The sequence below is a fragment of the Gymnoscopelus microlampas genome (assembly GCF_963454915.1).
Source record: "Gymnoscopelus microlampas genome assembly, chromosome: 4".
NCBI classification, from domain to species: Eukaryota; Metazoa; Chordata; class Actinopteri; order Myctophiformes; family Myctophidae; genus Gymnoscopelus; species Gymnoscopelus microlampas.
In genome coordinates this window covers 41,423,287-41,438,259 of record NC_139941.1, presented here as the reverse complement: position 1 = coordinate 41,438,259, position 14,973 = coordinate 41,423,287, and the positions used below count along the sequence as shown (strand labels likewise).

At 41.1% G+C, this 14,973-nt stretch overlaps 2 protein-coding genes across 4 annotated transcripts; both read right to left on the bottom strand.

Annotated features, from left to right (window-relative positions):
• Positions 1-2,475: 2,475 nt before the first annotated feature.
• Positions 2,476-9,656, bottom strand: slc7a4 (solute carrier family 7 member 4). The gene is made up of 5 exons (XM_084054474.1): positions 9,568-9,656; positions 6,621-7,690; positions 5,509-6,218; positions 4,252-4,360; positions 2,476-3,474 (listed from the first exon to the last, which is right to left on the bottom strand). Exons 2-5 carry the CDS (start codon positions 7,600-7,602, stop codon positions 3,257-3,259), a joined length of 2,019 nt encoding a protein of 672 aa, XP_083910600.1. The 5' UTR covers positions 7,603-7,690; positions 9,568-9,656; the 3' UTR covers positions 2,476-3,256.
• A 339-nt stretch (positions 9,657-9,995) lies between these two features.
• dgcr6 (DiGeorge syndrome critical region gene 6) lies at positions 9,996-14,364 on the bottom strand. 3 transcript variants are annotated; one of them, XM_084055185.1, is made up of 6 exons: positions 14,271-14,364; positions 13,969-14,087; positions 13,179-13,336; positions 12,072-12,172; positions 10,991-11,131; positions 9,996-10,564 (listed from the first exon to the last, which is right to left on the bottom strand). In XM_084055185.1, exons 2-6 carry the CDS (start codon positions 14,085-14,087, stop codon positions 10,496-10,498), a joined length of 588 nt encoding a protein of 195 aa, XP_083911311.1. In that variant the 5' UTR covers positions 14,271-14,364; the 3' UTR covers positions 9,996-10,495. The 3 variants fall into 3 exon arrangements, with proteins under 3 accessions (XP_083911311.1, XP_083911309.1, XP_083911310.1); XM_084055183.1 differs by having other exon boundaries at positions 14,265-14,356; XM_084055184.1 differs by having other exon boundaries at positions 13,969-14,120; positions 14,271-14,321.
• Between the last annotated feature and the right edge of the window lie 609 nt (positions 14,365-14,973).

The following is a 14,973-nucleotide window of genomic DNA, read 5'->3' as shown; positions in this document are numbered from 1 at the left end:
TCCACCTACAGTAGATAAAGGCACACCGTGGTTCACTGGGAATCGTGCCTGATGCCTTCTCAAGAGTAATTTGAGATACCATGAGCTTGGTTGTGTAATTTGAACCTAGTCAAGAGCCAGGGGCTCACCATCTGTACAAACACACGTCCTTTTAATGCACTTTTAATTTTGAGGTGATTGAATTTTATCCACGTTCTTGGTATAAATTGTACAATAACTGACAAAACATATTTAGCTAAGACATTACTAATCCAATAGTGTACTTATCAATACAATATACTAATCCCCAGTGTTAATAACAACATACATACCTGATCTGTCATTTCATATACCTTATGACCTCTAGGTTAAATTAGTCTTAAATCTTCTCATTCAGTCCTATAAATGCAAGTTACTGTGTCCATGTTTGTGTATGCTTGTGCCACCTTTTCAGCTTTGGCAACCACTTGGTTTCTTGGCCTTCGGTGGGTGAGTCATCACACCTTATATGTACCAAGACACTGATACAAGGGTAAGCTGGGGAAAATTGCTTTTTTCACTTGGGCCTCTCAGGCATGGTCTGGTAAGGACATGTGTCCGGACAGACCCTCTAGTTAGTAAGGGTGACTGACTCAGCTTTAATTAGGGACATTCTGAGCAAGATGACAGATTTTATGCGTTTTTACTGATTTCTGAGTTCCTCCGAGTTTGCAAGTGAAGTCCCTAATTTATGCTGATGTCCGTCATATGCACACCCAGCTATCTATTCCAAATTCAGCACGATCTGTTTCTTTGAGGTAAGACTCTTACAAAGTGTGGATGCTGCTTCAAAACATTTATTATCAATTAACGACACAGTTCTTTGCATTTTATACAACAGAAAAGACAAAGATTTTGAATGTGCAAGTACAGAGTACAATATTATTCAGAAGTAAGAAAAGAATCAGAGAACATAATATAACTGTGCTTACTAGCATACAAACGACAGACAGTAGTTCAAAGAGGTGAAAGAATGTTCAGCTTGCTAAATGCACCACAGTGTGAACACCCATCACATGTCCTTCACATCGAAAACAAAACTGACACAAAAATTACATACGCAAAAAGTCGAATTCTCAGAGTGCAAAGTTGTACAAAACTATTTCTTTGTCACTGCACTCCAGTGTCACATACATTCTATTCCATAGTTCTATACGGTTTTATTTATTTGTGTAGTACAGTCCTCTATGATTGTTATTAAATACTGAAGTGAACAAATGCACATCTCTGCCGACCACAAAAAAGTAACAATTAAAAACCTTGAGTCCATATTCACATGGCGGCCATTTTCATCTTACTTCATCATATGTATGACATAAGAGCAAAATGGCCACTGTGTGAATATGTCCGTTCTGGAAAGCTTTGGAAATCATTATGCATTGGTTAAAATATCTTTAAGGCCATTGGTTTCTTATGCATCACATACAAACATACATTGACAGTGAAATAAATAATCTTCAAAATATGTCCTTTTTCATAAAACGTGAAGGTGAGCCGCACTAAATCAGTGGTATAAGGTTGATAAATATAGCTAATGACAGAGTAGAGCTCATTTTACCTGCTGATCACCATTTTGGGCCAGGAGTGCAATCTCTACAACTGTGATATAATAATCTTGTACAGTGACAGAGTGATCTCACATGTGCATCTCTGTAATCTAGGTCATGCTCTAGTGACCATGGGGCACTGCTGCAAATCTGACAGATTACAGCATTAACAACCCATTTCTATCTGCCCAACATTTTACCCTGTTTCAGATGCAGTAGGTTTGTGCTTGCCACATATATCCAGGAATGTAAATATTTATTGAGTTATTTTATTATAACATAAAATCTAGAAAATATTTTTTCAATAATCCATGTGCTTTTATATTTAAATTCATGCCAACAATGAGAGACGGAGAGTGGGTTGGTATCCTAAGTGTGGGAAAACTCCTGCAGAAGTGCAAGATCTGTGACCCACAAATGAGAAGGGGGTCATGGGATGAGAATTAGGGGATTAAGTGAAGGGTTGAAAAGACCTGCTCACTCATCTAATGAACTGAACACAAATTAGTGTTGGAGATTATAGAGCTAACAAACATGCAGAACCCAGTGTTCATTAATTTAACATAGACATACAGGGAGACAACATGACAAAGGCAGGCAATGAGACAACTAAGAACGGACAATACAATTATCTGTGAGAGGTCAAAACTAAACAAATAATAGAAAAATAAATAAATAACTTCAAATTTATCAGCAGCTACTATCGGCAGGACAGTGTGGACACAGTGTGGAGAGAGAGAGAGAGAGAGAGAGAGAGAGAGAGAGAAAGAGAGAGAGAGAGAGAGAGAGAGAGAGAGAGAGAGAGAGAGAGAGAGAGAGAGAGAGAGAGAGAGAGAGAGAGAGAGAAGAGAGAGAGAGAGAGAGAGAGAGAGAGAGAAGAGAGAGAGAGAGAGAGAGAGAGAGAGAGAGAGAGAGAGAGAGAGAGAGAGAGAGAGAGAGAGAGAGAGAGAGAGAGAGAGAGAGAGAGAGAGACTGAGAGTCTAAGAGGATCCACATGACCAGAGCCTGTAGTTTCTCCTGAGGATTTTGGGACCGTGAGAGTTTGAGATGAAGTGCACGATGCATGATGTGCACATCTTGCACATGAGTGAGCAAGTCTCATTAGTGGTTGGCGTAGGAATCATGCAACAAATTGAACGATACAGTAGTGTACTGAGCAAGTGATTTGAGGGGAGATGAAGTAGGATGCCACACCCTTTATTAAAAAATAAAGTTAGGTGGAAAAGATATAGAACAGTACAACTCTGTCCCACCCACCATCTCCTGGTTATATTTTTATAATCAGGATATACTTGAGTAAAAGTACAGTTTAAAGCACCATGTGCCTTGCAAACACACTAGGGTTTATAGAACCTGTAGGAGATGAACTAGAATTGGTTACATCACTGGCAGAAGTGTAAGAATAGTGCTGGCTTGACAGGATATAGGCTACCACAAATTTGCCGCCAGGAGATAAGGGATGGTAATAAAGCTCTCTATGTTCCAATATCACAAGATACACAAGTATGCTTCACAACGAGACAGACGGGGAGCATCCTGGCCTGTGGTGTGCTTACATTTGCAGAGCAAGAGCTAGAGCCTTGTGGCAGTACATGTGTCAGGCCATGTCAGGTCAAAGGAATGAGATGAAGACAGCAGTAATAGCGCAGGAGCAGACAATATAACATTGGCCCACTGTAACAACAATGACATCATCTCTTTCCCACCTGCTCCTCAGCTGTTGGGGCAGTAGAGGGGCTGATGTGGTGGGCGGAGTTGTCCACCTGTCCATCTGGCTGGACAGGCTGCACTGTTTCTACCAGACTGCCACTTGGTAGCACCACATACCTGGCAGCCAGGTCCTTGGGCGCAAGCTCCCGCAAGCCTTCCTTACTGTGCCAGATCCCATAACCAAAATACACGCACAAGCCTAGAGAAAAGGACACACAGGACACACAAGTCTCATATCTGTTGCAATAGACAATCTAAATGGAAAGAAATTACTTCCACATTTCCGAATTGTAATCTTGTTGACAGCTGTGGGACCCTAGCTCAAATAAATCCTTTTTTTAAAGGGGAAAAGGTTTCAAAGCCCTGTCAGGTATAATACCACAAGAGAGTGCGGCTTGTTAACTGGCAGCAGGCAGACAGATGTGTTTAAATGGTTTACTGGTACAGACAACACTAAGCTCATACAACTAATCACATTTTCCCATTGACCCTCTTTACTGACAGGACATTATCATAATAATTTTCCCATTGTACACATCATCAAATGTTTCTTGACCTATGGGTATATTTTCTATTTTGCTTTGAGGTCCACAGTTTGTTTAACATGATGATGTAAACACATCATTTATAGAACATTACCAGAATTAGAACAGCTATCATTATCTTTCCAGACTAAATTTGGTGTCAAATTAAAGACTTTTGAGAAGCTACGAAGTATTCCACCCACCTCCGTAGGGATTTTTGACACATATTTTATTTGCCCTTAATCTATTACAAGCAATCAGATGTACTCTATATTTTTACTGCTTGTTTAAGCTGTATACTGAAGTCCTACATCGCTTTAATCTAGCTTCAATAATTTGGTTAACTTAACTTGATTTGTACCTATCCCCATCGATTTAGAATACATAGTTTTAAATTAATTACAAGGGACTTTCAAACATAATCTGTATCAGAGCGAGCTGGTGCCACTTACCTACGGCGATCCATACGGTGAAACGAATCCAGGTGAGGTAGCTCAGCTTCAGCATGAGGAACACATTAATGAGAATACTCAAAGCAGGAATCAGTGGGACCAACGGCACCTAGAAGATGCAGAAACCAAAAACATTCATCATATTTCAATCTTATTTTGTGTCAATGATAACAATTGCCCTCAACTGAATTAATATGGCATATGGCTAACTAAGCAGAAGGAACTTCCTTTTCACAGGATGTTGTCTTCACAGAAGATAATATTGGTTCAGTCTGAGCAAACTGGCTCTCTGAAGTAACTCAGACAGCTTTACCCCCATCAGACCACACATTAAACAGAGTGTGTGTGTGTGTGTGTGTGAGTGAATGAGAGAAAGAAACAGAGAGGGAGGGAGAGAATCAAAGTTTAGTGACTAGTGAGTGAGTGTCTTAGGGGTGCCCTGGTGACTCACCTTGTAAGAGCACATACCACATAAGGCTAAACTCCTTCCCACAGCTGGCCCAGGTTCGAATCCGACCTGAGGCTCTTTGCTGCATGTCATCCCTCTCTCTCTCCCACCTATCTTATCTCTCATAGTCACAATAAAATAGTGACTATGAGGGAATGCCGAAAGAAATATTTAAAAAGGTGTCTTGTGACTGACTGAGCCTTATTGCTAAGTAATAACATGGTTCAATTTGTTTGTGGCCACTCAGAGCCATCACTTTATTATATGCTGTTAAACGAGCATTGATGGTCCCGACTCCCACTGACTGCTAACTGACGGTGTTGGCATCATGTCAACAGGCCATGCTACATACTATGCTTCTATCACATCTAGAAGAGAGATCTGCAACCTTCAGTAGAGATACCATACTGAAGCTAGAAAACATGCAGGTTTATAATGAACACTTACTTATCTAGGATGGGTTGCCAAGCATACCCACTTTTTTTTTTTTTTTAGCAATGTCATACAGTTAACTGTTGGTCCCTAAGCAGCTCTACTGGATCATTTGGGGGGTTATGTGCCTTTTTTCAAGAACAATTAAATGATTCTTGTTGATTCATTCATTTTCCAATCAGTCAAACCAGTCCATATGCAGTCTTCATCTTCTTCCACAGGGTAAATATGAACTACATACATTTTTCAATTTGGAACTCTGAAAGTTACAAATTGATACATTATTGGAGGATTTTACTGTGTAGGAGGCAATCAACCTCTCCACATGTAATTAGCACTCTGCACAGCTGTATTTGTAAAATGATTGATGTACTCACCTGGAAGGTTTTATTATTGGTTTGAGGTTCGTGGACCCATATGAGTATGAGGCTGAAGACGTAAGCTGAGCTGAACACCACCAGTAAGAGCGTGAAGCTCCAGACTGGCAGGTGTAGCTGGTTGGTTCCGAACGCCAGAACAGAACAGAGGGATACAGAGCTCACCATCAGAGCTAGAACACAGAAGGCCACCACCTCCCCTGGCTCAAAGTCCCCAAAAGCCCTGCCCAGGTACGGTTCCCAGCGGGCCTTCAACTGCCCCACCCCACGCCGCTCTACCGTTTTCTTCTGCCTTTCCACCAACTGGAGTTTATCGGAGAAAGACTCATATTCCTTCAGCTCCCCACTGTCCTCAGTTATGTTCTGAGATTCCGAGACAGCAGGAGATGGCTCCAAGTTGGGGTTGGGAGACGTGGCGGCGGTCCCCTTAGAGCCGACTTTCTCCGGCTGGAAGCGAAGCACGATAACGCTGGCCGCCACGAAGGTGTAGGCCAGGAGAGTGCCAATGGACAGGAACTGGACCAGTGCTTCCAGGTCAAAGATAAGAGCCATGGTCGCCATGAGCGCTCCAAACACAAGAATAGCATTGACGGGTACTTTGGAGACAGGGTTGACTCTAGCAAACACAGAGAAGAACAGTCCATCGTCTGCCATAGCATAAACGATCCGAGGGAGGGAGAAGAGATTACAGAGCAGTACTGTGTTCATGGCTGGAGAGATGGGAAACAAAGAGTTATCATTAGCACATGCAAATGATGAACATACTGCATTCTATAATCAAACGTGTTCACTATAATATAGTGTATTAGCATGACACATGCTATTGGCGTAGCATGATTACACCATAATATACTTTAATAGAGAAAAAGGACAAATCTGAAGCAATAAAAAGCCAAATGATGATGATTATTACTAATAGTATTATGACCTTGTAGAGTGCTGTGTATGATCTATGTGTAAAGTACTGCTCTACACTGTTGCATCGTGAGGTCTTGTTGACAATTTGTACTGTTACTGTGTGTCAATATGCACACATTTCCTTACTGCTATTGTAATTGGCAAATAGTCTGCTTTTGAAATATGTTCTGTTGCTTACATATAGGGACACTCACCACAAATGGAACCAATTGCCACAATAATTCCAGCCCAACTGTATCCCCGACGAAAGAAAGCATCTGAGAGAGCCGAGTTGGGGTCCAGTGTGTGCCAGGGCACAATGAGGGTGAGCACTGTGGAAACCAGGATGTAGGCTGCCGTTGCTAGGCCAAGGGAGATTGCAGTGGCTATGGGAATGGCTTTCTGGGGGTTCTTGGCCTCCTCGCTTGAGGACGCGATCACATCAAAGCCCACAAATGCATAGAAACAGGTCGCTGTGCCTGCCATTATACCGGAAAACCCAAAAGGGGCAAAGCCTCCTTCTTTCATGCTCCAGTTGACAGGTTCAGCCAGTATAAAGCCAAAGACCAAGATGAAGCATATGACCACCATACTAATGGTGGAGAAGATGTGGTTAAGGTAAGATGAAACTTGAACTCCAAACGATATGAAAAAGCTGGCTACTATTAGAATTCCTGCTGCCAGCAGGTCTGGATAATGGGCCAGGAATGGCACATTCCATCGCATAATGTGTGTCTCAGTGAAGTTCTGGATGGCATGATTAAAAATGGAATCCAAATAACCACTCCACGCACGTGCCACAGCGGCCCCACCGATCATGTTCTCTAGAATCACATTCCAGCCAATGAGGAAGGCCCAGATCTCCCCTACAGACACATAGGTAAACATGTAGGCAGAACCTGTTTTGGGAATGCGTGCTCCAAACTCTGCGTAACAGAAGGCAGCCAATAAGGAAGCAATGCCTGCAAACAAGAACGATATGATGACAGCAGGCCCCGTCATGTCTTTTGCCACAGTGCCTGTCAGGACATAAAGCCCAGAGCCCACCATGCCGCCAACACCCAGCATCGTCAGGTCCAAAGTTCCAAGGCAGCGCTTCAGAGACGTGGCCATCATGTCATCGTCTAGAGTCTTGAGTCTGTTCAACCTCTGGCAGAGGCGCACCGCAGGTGCGCAGCCAGTTGCACAGGTTGCCATGGCTACAGAGTGACACACACAGCAGCTGGGCAGGATGGTGTCACAATGTTCAAATTGGGTCCATCGTTCCTTTTTTGTTAAAGCTGACCTGCAAAACAGAGCACACATCAAATAGATAACTGCCATATATCACCAGTGGAAAACAACTGCAGGTGTGTGTACTTTGGTTATTTGTTTGATTAACAACAAAACAAAAAACAAAATACATCACATCAGAACACATCAAATCAAAAGCTCCAATCTACGCTGTTAAATTTGAGCCGTTTTGTTGACTTGTTTATCCGGAGCAACAGTTAGTGAATGGGGTAGGGGTCCTGCGTAGCCTATTGTTGTTTTGTAGCCTACAAAACACTTTAACATATAAATGGCTGTGGACACATGGGCCTCTCTGTTGGTCTCCTTTATCAAAGCTATCCTGTGGCCACTGGGAGGGACATCAATCAGCCTACTTGATATGGCAATTATCCCTACCCCCGACCCAAAAAAGGTTCTCAATCAATACTTTTACTTTCAACATGTCCTTCTATTATGATAGCCTATACATTACAACGTGCAGCTATGAATGAGCCTCAACTATTTTCCTAATTCAATAATGCCACTCATCTGAGAATAAAACCCCTATTTACATAATTTACATAAGCTTGGTTGCATTTTTTTATGACAGCACTTTCTACTATAGTCTATTTACTCTATTATGTAGAAATGGACTGTCTGCATCCATTCTGTTCATAATAGCCTGGATACATTTTGTGGGACTAAGGAACAATTTTCTTTTTGTAGGAGACAGAATGGCTCGTATCGGGGTATTAAGCTCTAATCTAAACCATAGGCTCTAATCACATAAACTCAGGGCACGTCATTGTAATTGACGGAAAAGATAAGCAATATATACAAAAAGAGCCGTGTTTGTTTAGACCAATGTACAGTGAAAGGCTGTAGCATGTGTTTTTTAAGTGGCTGCTCTGTCAGAAGTAAGGAGTAGCCTCTCCTCCCAGGCCTGTTTATCAGGTAGCCTAGTAGTGGTTCCCAAACCTTTAAGCTCAAGACCCATTTGATGTGTAAGGAATTGTATTTATTTATTATCCATGGCATTGTTTTATAAGATGTTAGATTTTTTTCAAAAGGGCAAATGTTTTATAATTTTTTTTATCCTTTGAAATAATGTATATATTTAAAAAAAAAATGTTTTGCCTACTTGTGACCCATACAAATTAGTCCACGACCCACAAATATGTCCCGACCCAGTGTTTGGGAAACAGTGGTCTCTAAACCATAGGCTCTAATCACACAAACTCAGGACACGTCATCGCAATTGAAAAGATGGGCAAATATACAAAAAGAGCCTTGTTTAGACCCAATGTATAACCGCTGTTAATGTATTTAAGTAGCTGCTCTGTCAGAAGTAAAGGAGTGTATATAGCCTCTCCTCTCAGGCCTGTTTATCAGGTAGCCCAGTAGGACAGAACACTGCTCTCTGCTCGGCAGATCATCCTGGTCTTTGGGATCGGGATGCAACATCCGATAACAGCGCTCGGTGGGCATATGGCGTCTACATGATGCCTTTGTGATCATTACGTAATGCTCTATTCCCACCTGAAATAAAATAATCGCCGCAAACTAAACTGACCGATATAGAGACATTATTCTTCTCGTTGAAGTAGGGTATAATATTAAAACAGAAGGCACGGCGATATGATGCGCCGGCTGTTATTATTAATTATTAATAATCTAAAACAATGGAAACGGACGTAAATATAGGATACTTTTCATTTATAGCGTTTACGTCCGAATACGCTTAAAATGATGCTTTTTTTGTTATTTGAATTGTGAATGGATTTCACTTTAGCTAGTTGGGGTTCTTAAATGTAAAAAACACCACAAAAAAACTAGTAATCTCTAGAGCAAACCTAGTAGTAACAATAACGTAAATGTAATTACAATAAAGGAAATAAGAGTATATTCTACCGTTATTGTTGAATGTCCAGTATGTATCGTTAGATTGACCGGGGGGACAGCATCCACATAGTCTGATACAGCAGAAGGTGCGTCTACACCACGACCCAACGAACATGGGAGTCGAGCAGGTTCTTAAAGAGACAGTACCTTTCCTATTTTTTAAAATCATCATTCAAAAGAATCATGCAGGCGCTTAGGCAACGCCCCTTCTATGGGATTGGCCTGGGAACGCCTTTTCATAATCAATAACCAACATTAATAACCCTCAGATGATGTCTCTTGTAGCCTAGCTGTAACCAATACTTTTAATTCAGCACCCATCACAGAACTGGCAACGATCAGAATTTGAAATCAAATAGTGTGTATGTATATATATATATTTTTTTTTTACCCATTTCACCTAGTTGAGCAGACCACAACAAGCAAAATATGGAACCTTTTTTGCTAATTTTCGTATTTATTATGAAAATCATGTTTCTTCTTATTGCAATGTAATACATTACATCCTGCTAATACTGCTGATCAGATATGGAGCAATTTGCTTAACAATTCATAAACAACTCTGCTGAATAATTCCCTTCAATTGTTGGGAAGTCACAGAATCTTTCCACAGAACAGTTAGCTCACCCACTGTGACTTATAGCAAGGAACGTCTCTGTAGGGAACAAACAAAAACAACCCTCTGCTGAAGAACTTGAATGAATACAAGGAATCAATTCATAATTAAAAAATAAATACAAATAAAATAAAAACAAAAATCAGCAAGTTGTCTGGCTAAACATGTTGCTTTCTTAGGAGTGCAGGAACAACTCCACCAGTCAGGTCAGGAGATGGGTAGGAGAAGCCCAAGCCACTTAGTCAGTTAGTGGAATGCTTGTATACTGTGGCTGTGTCCATTTTATGTTTCCTTTTGCTTCCGTGCCGCTTGACATGTCCCTCAAGATACGCTCTCCTTCTGTTGAAGCTTGAGGATAAGCTCAAGTAGATGCATTTGCATTGTCAACTCCTTAAATCAAACAGAGAAACATGACACCTCAGAACCATTACAGTTTAAGACATCTATCGCCATCTGCTGGACTTTTGTCTGTATCACAAAGCATACATTTTTATGACACCTAAGAGCCATTTGTTTAATAAACCATATAGCTCTCGACCAAGCGGGCCGAGTGGCTCGCCTCGCTGGGGGCGAGCGTTCCACGCCAAGTGGGGCTAGTGGTCTGAAAAAATGAGGGCGAATGTGTTTTGGGGCAAGCATTTCGGTTGCCGAAATAAGTGGGATTATGATGGATGAATTTGGGATCAAGGAGGTGAGAAGTGAGGCAAGGAAGGAGAAATTGGTTATGGGAGGCATGCTTAAATAAGTTGGAATGGAAATTGAAGGTGTGGTTTGTTTTCTCAAACTTTTGTTATAACTTAATTTTAGACGGCTGACCTGAGGATTGGTGGTAATGAAGAAACCAGGAACCCCAGCTTTCTCCAGGGTGTTCTGCTGGTCTAACACCTTTTGGTCCATTTCTGCCACAATCTTCTTATCCATCATTTTTTGCTCTTCTCTCACGCGGTTTTCTAGAGCCTGGTAGGGCAACACACAAACTTTTCAAACATTTACACAGCACTTTACTATAATACATAAATGAACAGGTGGCTAAAAAAAGAACATGAAAAAGGTGTTACAAAATGTGTTGAGAAAAGACCAGTAAGAATAACTTTGATGGCTAATATTATATATCCAACAAAAAAGCCAGCAGCAAACTCCCATAGATGTTTTCGTCAAGACGGCCATCTTCAGCACAGTTTTTGGTTTGACTGCTGAAGAAGGACATCTTGGCCAAAACACATCCCCTAAATGGGACTGCGGCAATAAATTATATTAAGGATATTGTGTGTGCTGGATGTTTTTCTTTTAGTGCTACAGCACCCACTGTTCTATGCTTCATAAAAGTGAGTTGAGCACACCTTGTGCTATGGACTCTTATGACCTTTTTAGCTGAGGGACATGGACTTCAGTTATGTAGGGGGTATATGCTCAGTTATACAACAGATTCAGATGTGATGTTGGTCCCGTGAGTACCACTGGCTAAAGACTGAGGCAAAGCATAATGGTCAAGGTGCAATCCTCCAAATCTTTGAAGTTTGAAATGACAGGACAGATCTAATCTTGGGAGCATTTGGCAGCTGGGAAAAGTGATTATGAGAGAAAGCACTGCAAAGTGCAATGCTTGACAACGTTGAGGAAGATCTATTTGGTTGAAACGTGTCCGTTGCTCTGACTGGGTGAGGTAAATAAAACTATGTGAAAAGGACATTTATTGAGTAGTGGCGGTTTTATCTTTTTCATAAAAGTGAGAATGAACCAGTGACATGCATTCAGGTTTCTTTATTCTTGATATTGGATGCTAGTGAATATGTACAGTACACAGTTAAGCACAGAGCACACCTTATGCAGTATATATAGAGTAGTTCAAATCCATGAAATGAGCACATTAAATAATAAGGCACTACCACTGTCTTACCTCAACCTCTGTTTGTTGGTTTGATTTGAGAATTGTAAGGTTGTGGGACTTGCAAACGAGCAGGGCCTCTTTGTGCTTCCGTAACAAATCTTGCTTGAGTGCTGAACATAAAACAAAATGAGAGGACATGTAAATCCATTCGCAAAACACAGGATCACGATCACCACCTGAGCACACAAAAACAGCCACAGAAGCTGTGATAGGGCTGTGATATTACATACATTTCACGAAAACTTCCTCTGGGAAGCACAAATGTATGGGGCACACACAATTGACAGGTGTGAATGATTACCCCACACCAATCGCAACACACCTGTCAATCGTGTGCCCCATACGTTTGTGCTTCCCAAACATAGTCTGTTCCCAAAGGTAGTTTTCATATGTTCAGTCCAGCAGTCATTTCGGGTCCGGCCCCCGTCACGGGCAGACAATGTTGTCTGTGTGCAACTTGTGGAAAAGTGGAGATATTTTACTAAACACACGTTTTCTGCCAGAATGTTCAAATGGATATGAAACTAGAGCATTGGTTCTCAAAGTGGGGTCCGGGGACCCCCAGGGGTCCTTGAGGGAGTTCCAGGGGATCCCCAGCTAAATGATAGATTAGGCACCAAATGGACCCTTGTGGGTCTGTAACTCTGAGAGTGTACAAATGGAACCAAATGGACCCTAACGGGTCCATTTGGTTCCATTTGTACACTCTCAGAGTTAAATTGACATAGATTTTACAATATAAATTGCGGTCCAAGTGATAGTAATGCCATTAAATGGGGGTCTGTAGCCCTAATGCATGTCAAACTGGGGGTCCTTGAAATTAAAATGGTTGAGAATCACTGCTAGAGCCGTACAAAATCTTCTCTTATGGGGGTCCCTGGCATATCTTTTGAAATGGGGGTCCGTGGGCTAATAAGTGTCAATTTGGGGGTCCTTGACATGAAAAAGTTTGAGAACCACTGAACTAGAGGACAATATCTGACTCCAAGCAGCAGGAATTCATTATTGGGTGAGTTGAGTACACACGAAGCGTGGCAATGATTAATGCTGCGAACAGCCAGTCTACCACAGCCCAAGTTACAAATCTACATCTAAAAGTTGTAAAAGTGAACAAACCTTGATGTTCACCATGTAGTTTTTGCCTCTGATTGTACAAATTTCTTTCTGTAAGATGTTGAATGTCCAGAAGTCCCTGGACTATTTCATACACAGTGCCATCTATGAGTGCCAAGGCCAGGTCACTCAGGTTGTAGGAGAGGCGCTGCTGGAAGGAGCTGTAACCACGAAGGACAAACAAACACATTCAAATCTACACAATAAATCTTAAAACATATTTTGAGTTCACACTTTCCGAGTTATTGCCAACATTTATTTATTGTTGTTATTATTATTGCTATGTAGCAGTGGTGGAAAAAGTACTCAATTTTGTTTACCTAAGTAAAAATATCAATACTGCAATATAGAAATACTCTGTTACAAGTAAAAGTCCGGAATTCAAAATTGACTTGAGTAGAAGTACAAAAGTATTGGCATCAAAATGTACTTAAGTAACACAATTAAAAGTACTCATTATGCAGAATGTCCCATTTCAAAAGTGTTCAAAATGTATACAAATCTTTTGAAAATAGCAGATCTACAAGCGCACAACAGATCTGCAATTTCAAATAGCCAAATTATATAGGGATAAAGTGGTTAATGCATGTTTTGTAATGATAATACAAATCTACAAAGTAACTAGTAACCAAAGTTTTCAAATAATTGTAGTGGAGTAGTACAATATTTGCCTCTGAGATGTAGTGGAGTAGAAGTAAAAGGTACTGAAATGTTTTAATAATCCAGTAAAGTAAAAAAAAAACACTGCTATGTAGACATGGGCAGTAATGTATTATCCAAAAAGGCTTGTGACCTGGGCAGATCTTTGACAAGGGTTTGCAGTTCAGACAATAAGTAGTAGTGTCTCTCCTGCTGTTTGGTAGAATCTCCATGGCCGTCGTTCACTCCTCCTGGATGATACACCTCCATCATCTTCACGAAGAGGACAAAAACCAAAGGCAACGACTATATTGTTTGTTTACATCTACGGGTATTTGACTGCATGTAAACAACAGCTTTAACGTTAAGCCTTTCTCAACCCCCCGGGTTCGACAACAACCAATACGCTTTTGATCAGTTATTGACAAACATTATGGTGATCATTCATACCCAAACCTATAAGCCTTTTAAACAAGTTAGAACTGAAGAAATCGATGTTGTTGTTCCTGGTCTGTTCATCTTCAAACAACTTCGCTGCCTCAAGCAGTGTTGCCAGGATTTGCGAGAGAAATAAGGAGCCAGGTCTATGAAAACCAAAAGAAGCGACTACTAGGCTACGGCTAGCCCTGGTTCAGAGCGTTAGTGAGTTCCCTCTAACTCACTAACGCTCTGAACCAGGGCTAGGCTACGGCTATTTGAAAATAGCCGATCTACAAGCTCACAATGCGTCGACGCGTTGTGAGCTTGTAGATCTGCTATTTTCAAAAATATGTTCGAAACATTTAAAAACACAAATCTGGGTCCCTCGCACAAAATATTCTTAGAAGGGGGGCCCACGGACAAATACATATTAATCTGGGACTGGGGGGTCCTTACCATGAAAATGTTTGAGAACCACTTGTTTAAACAACATTAGGAAACAAGCCCAAAAACTGCAACCCGCAACCACCAATATTTACAAGCAATTTAAAAAAATAAAGACGCCCAAAATAGCCTATAATAAGCGGACATGGCAACACGGGTCTGCGAACTAGCGTAGCGTCAAGTCGAACAAGAGTGCGTATTTAACTTCCGGTTAGTGGAATTCAAAATAAAATCTTTAACGCGCCCTATTTTTTAATAATAGCTTCGGATGCAACGCGTTGTGAGCTTGTAGATC

What these genes read in the sequence shown, in the direction of transcription:
- dgcr6 (XM_084055185.1), bottom strand. Translation starts at nt 14,087, where the DNA reads ATGATGGAGGTGTATCATCCAGGAGGAGTGAACGACGGCCATGGAGAT. An exon ending in ACTACATGGTGAACATCAAG is followed by an intron (nt 12,173 to 13,178) that starts GTTTGTTCACTT and finishes TTTTATGTTCAG; the next exon opens with CACTCAAGCAAGATTTGTTA. An exon ending in TCATTACCACCAATCCTCAG is followed by an intron (nt 10,565 to 10,990) that starts GTCAGCCGTCTA and finishes GTTTGATTTAAG; the next exon opens with GAGTTGACAATGCAAATGCA.
- slc7a4 (XM_084054474.1), bottom strand. Translation starts at nt 7,602, where the DNA reads ATGGCAACCTGTGCAACTGGCTGCGCACCTGCGGTGCGCCTCTGCCAG. An exon ending in GGCAATTGGTTCCATTTGTG is followed by an intron (nt 6,219 to 6,620) that starts GTGAGTGTCCCT and finishes CCATCTCTCCAG; the next exon opens with CCATGAACACAGTACTGCTC. An exon ending in CCAATAATAAAACCTTCCAG is followed by an intron (nt 4,361 to 5,508) that starts GTGAGTACATCA and finishes TGCATCTTCTAG; the next exon opens with GTGCCGTTGGTCCCACTGAT.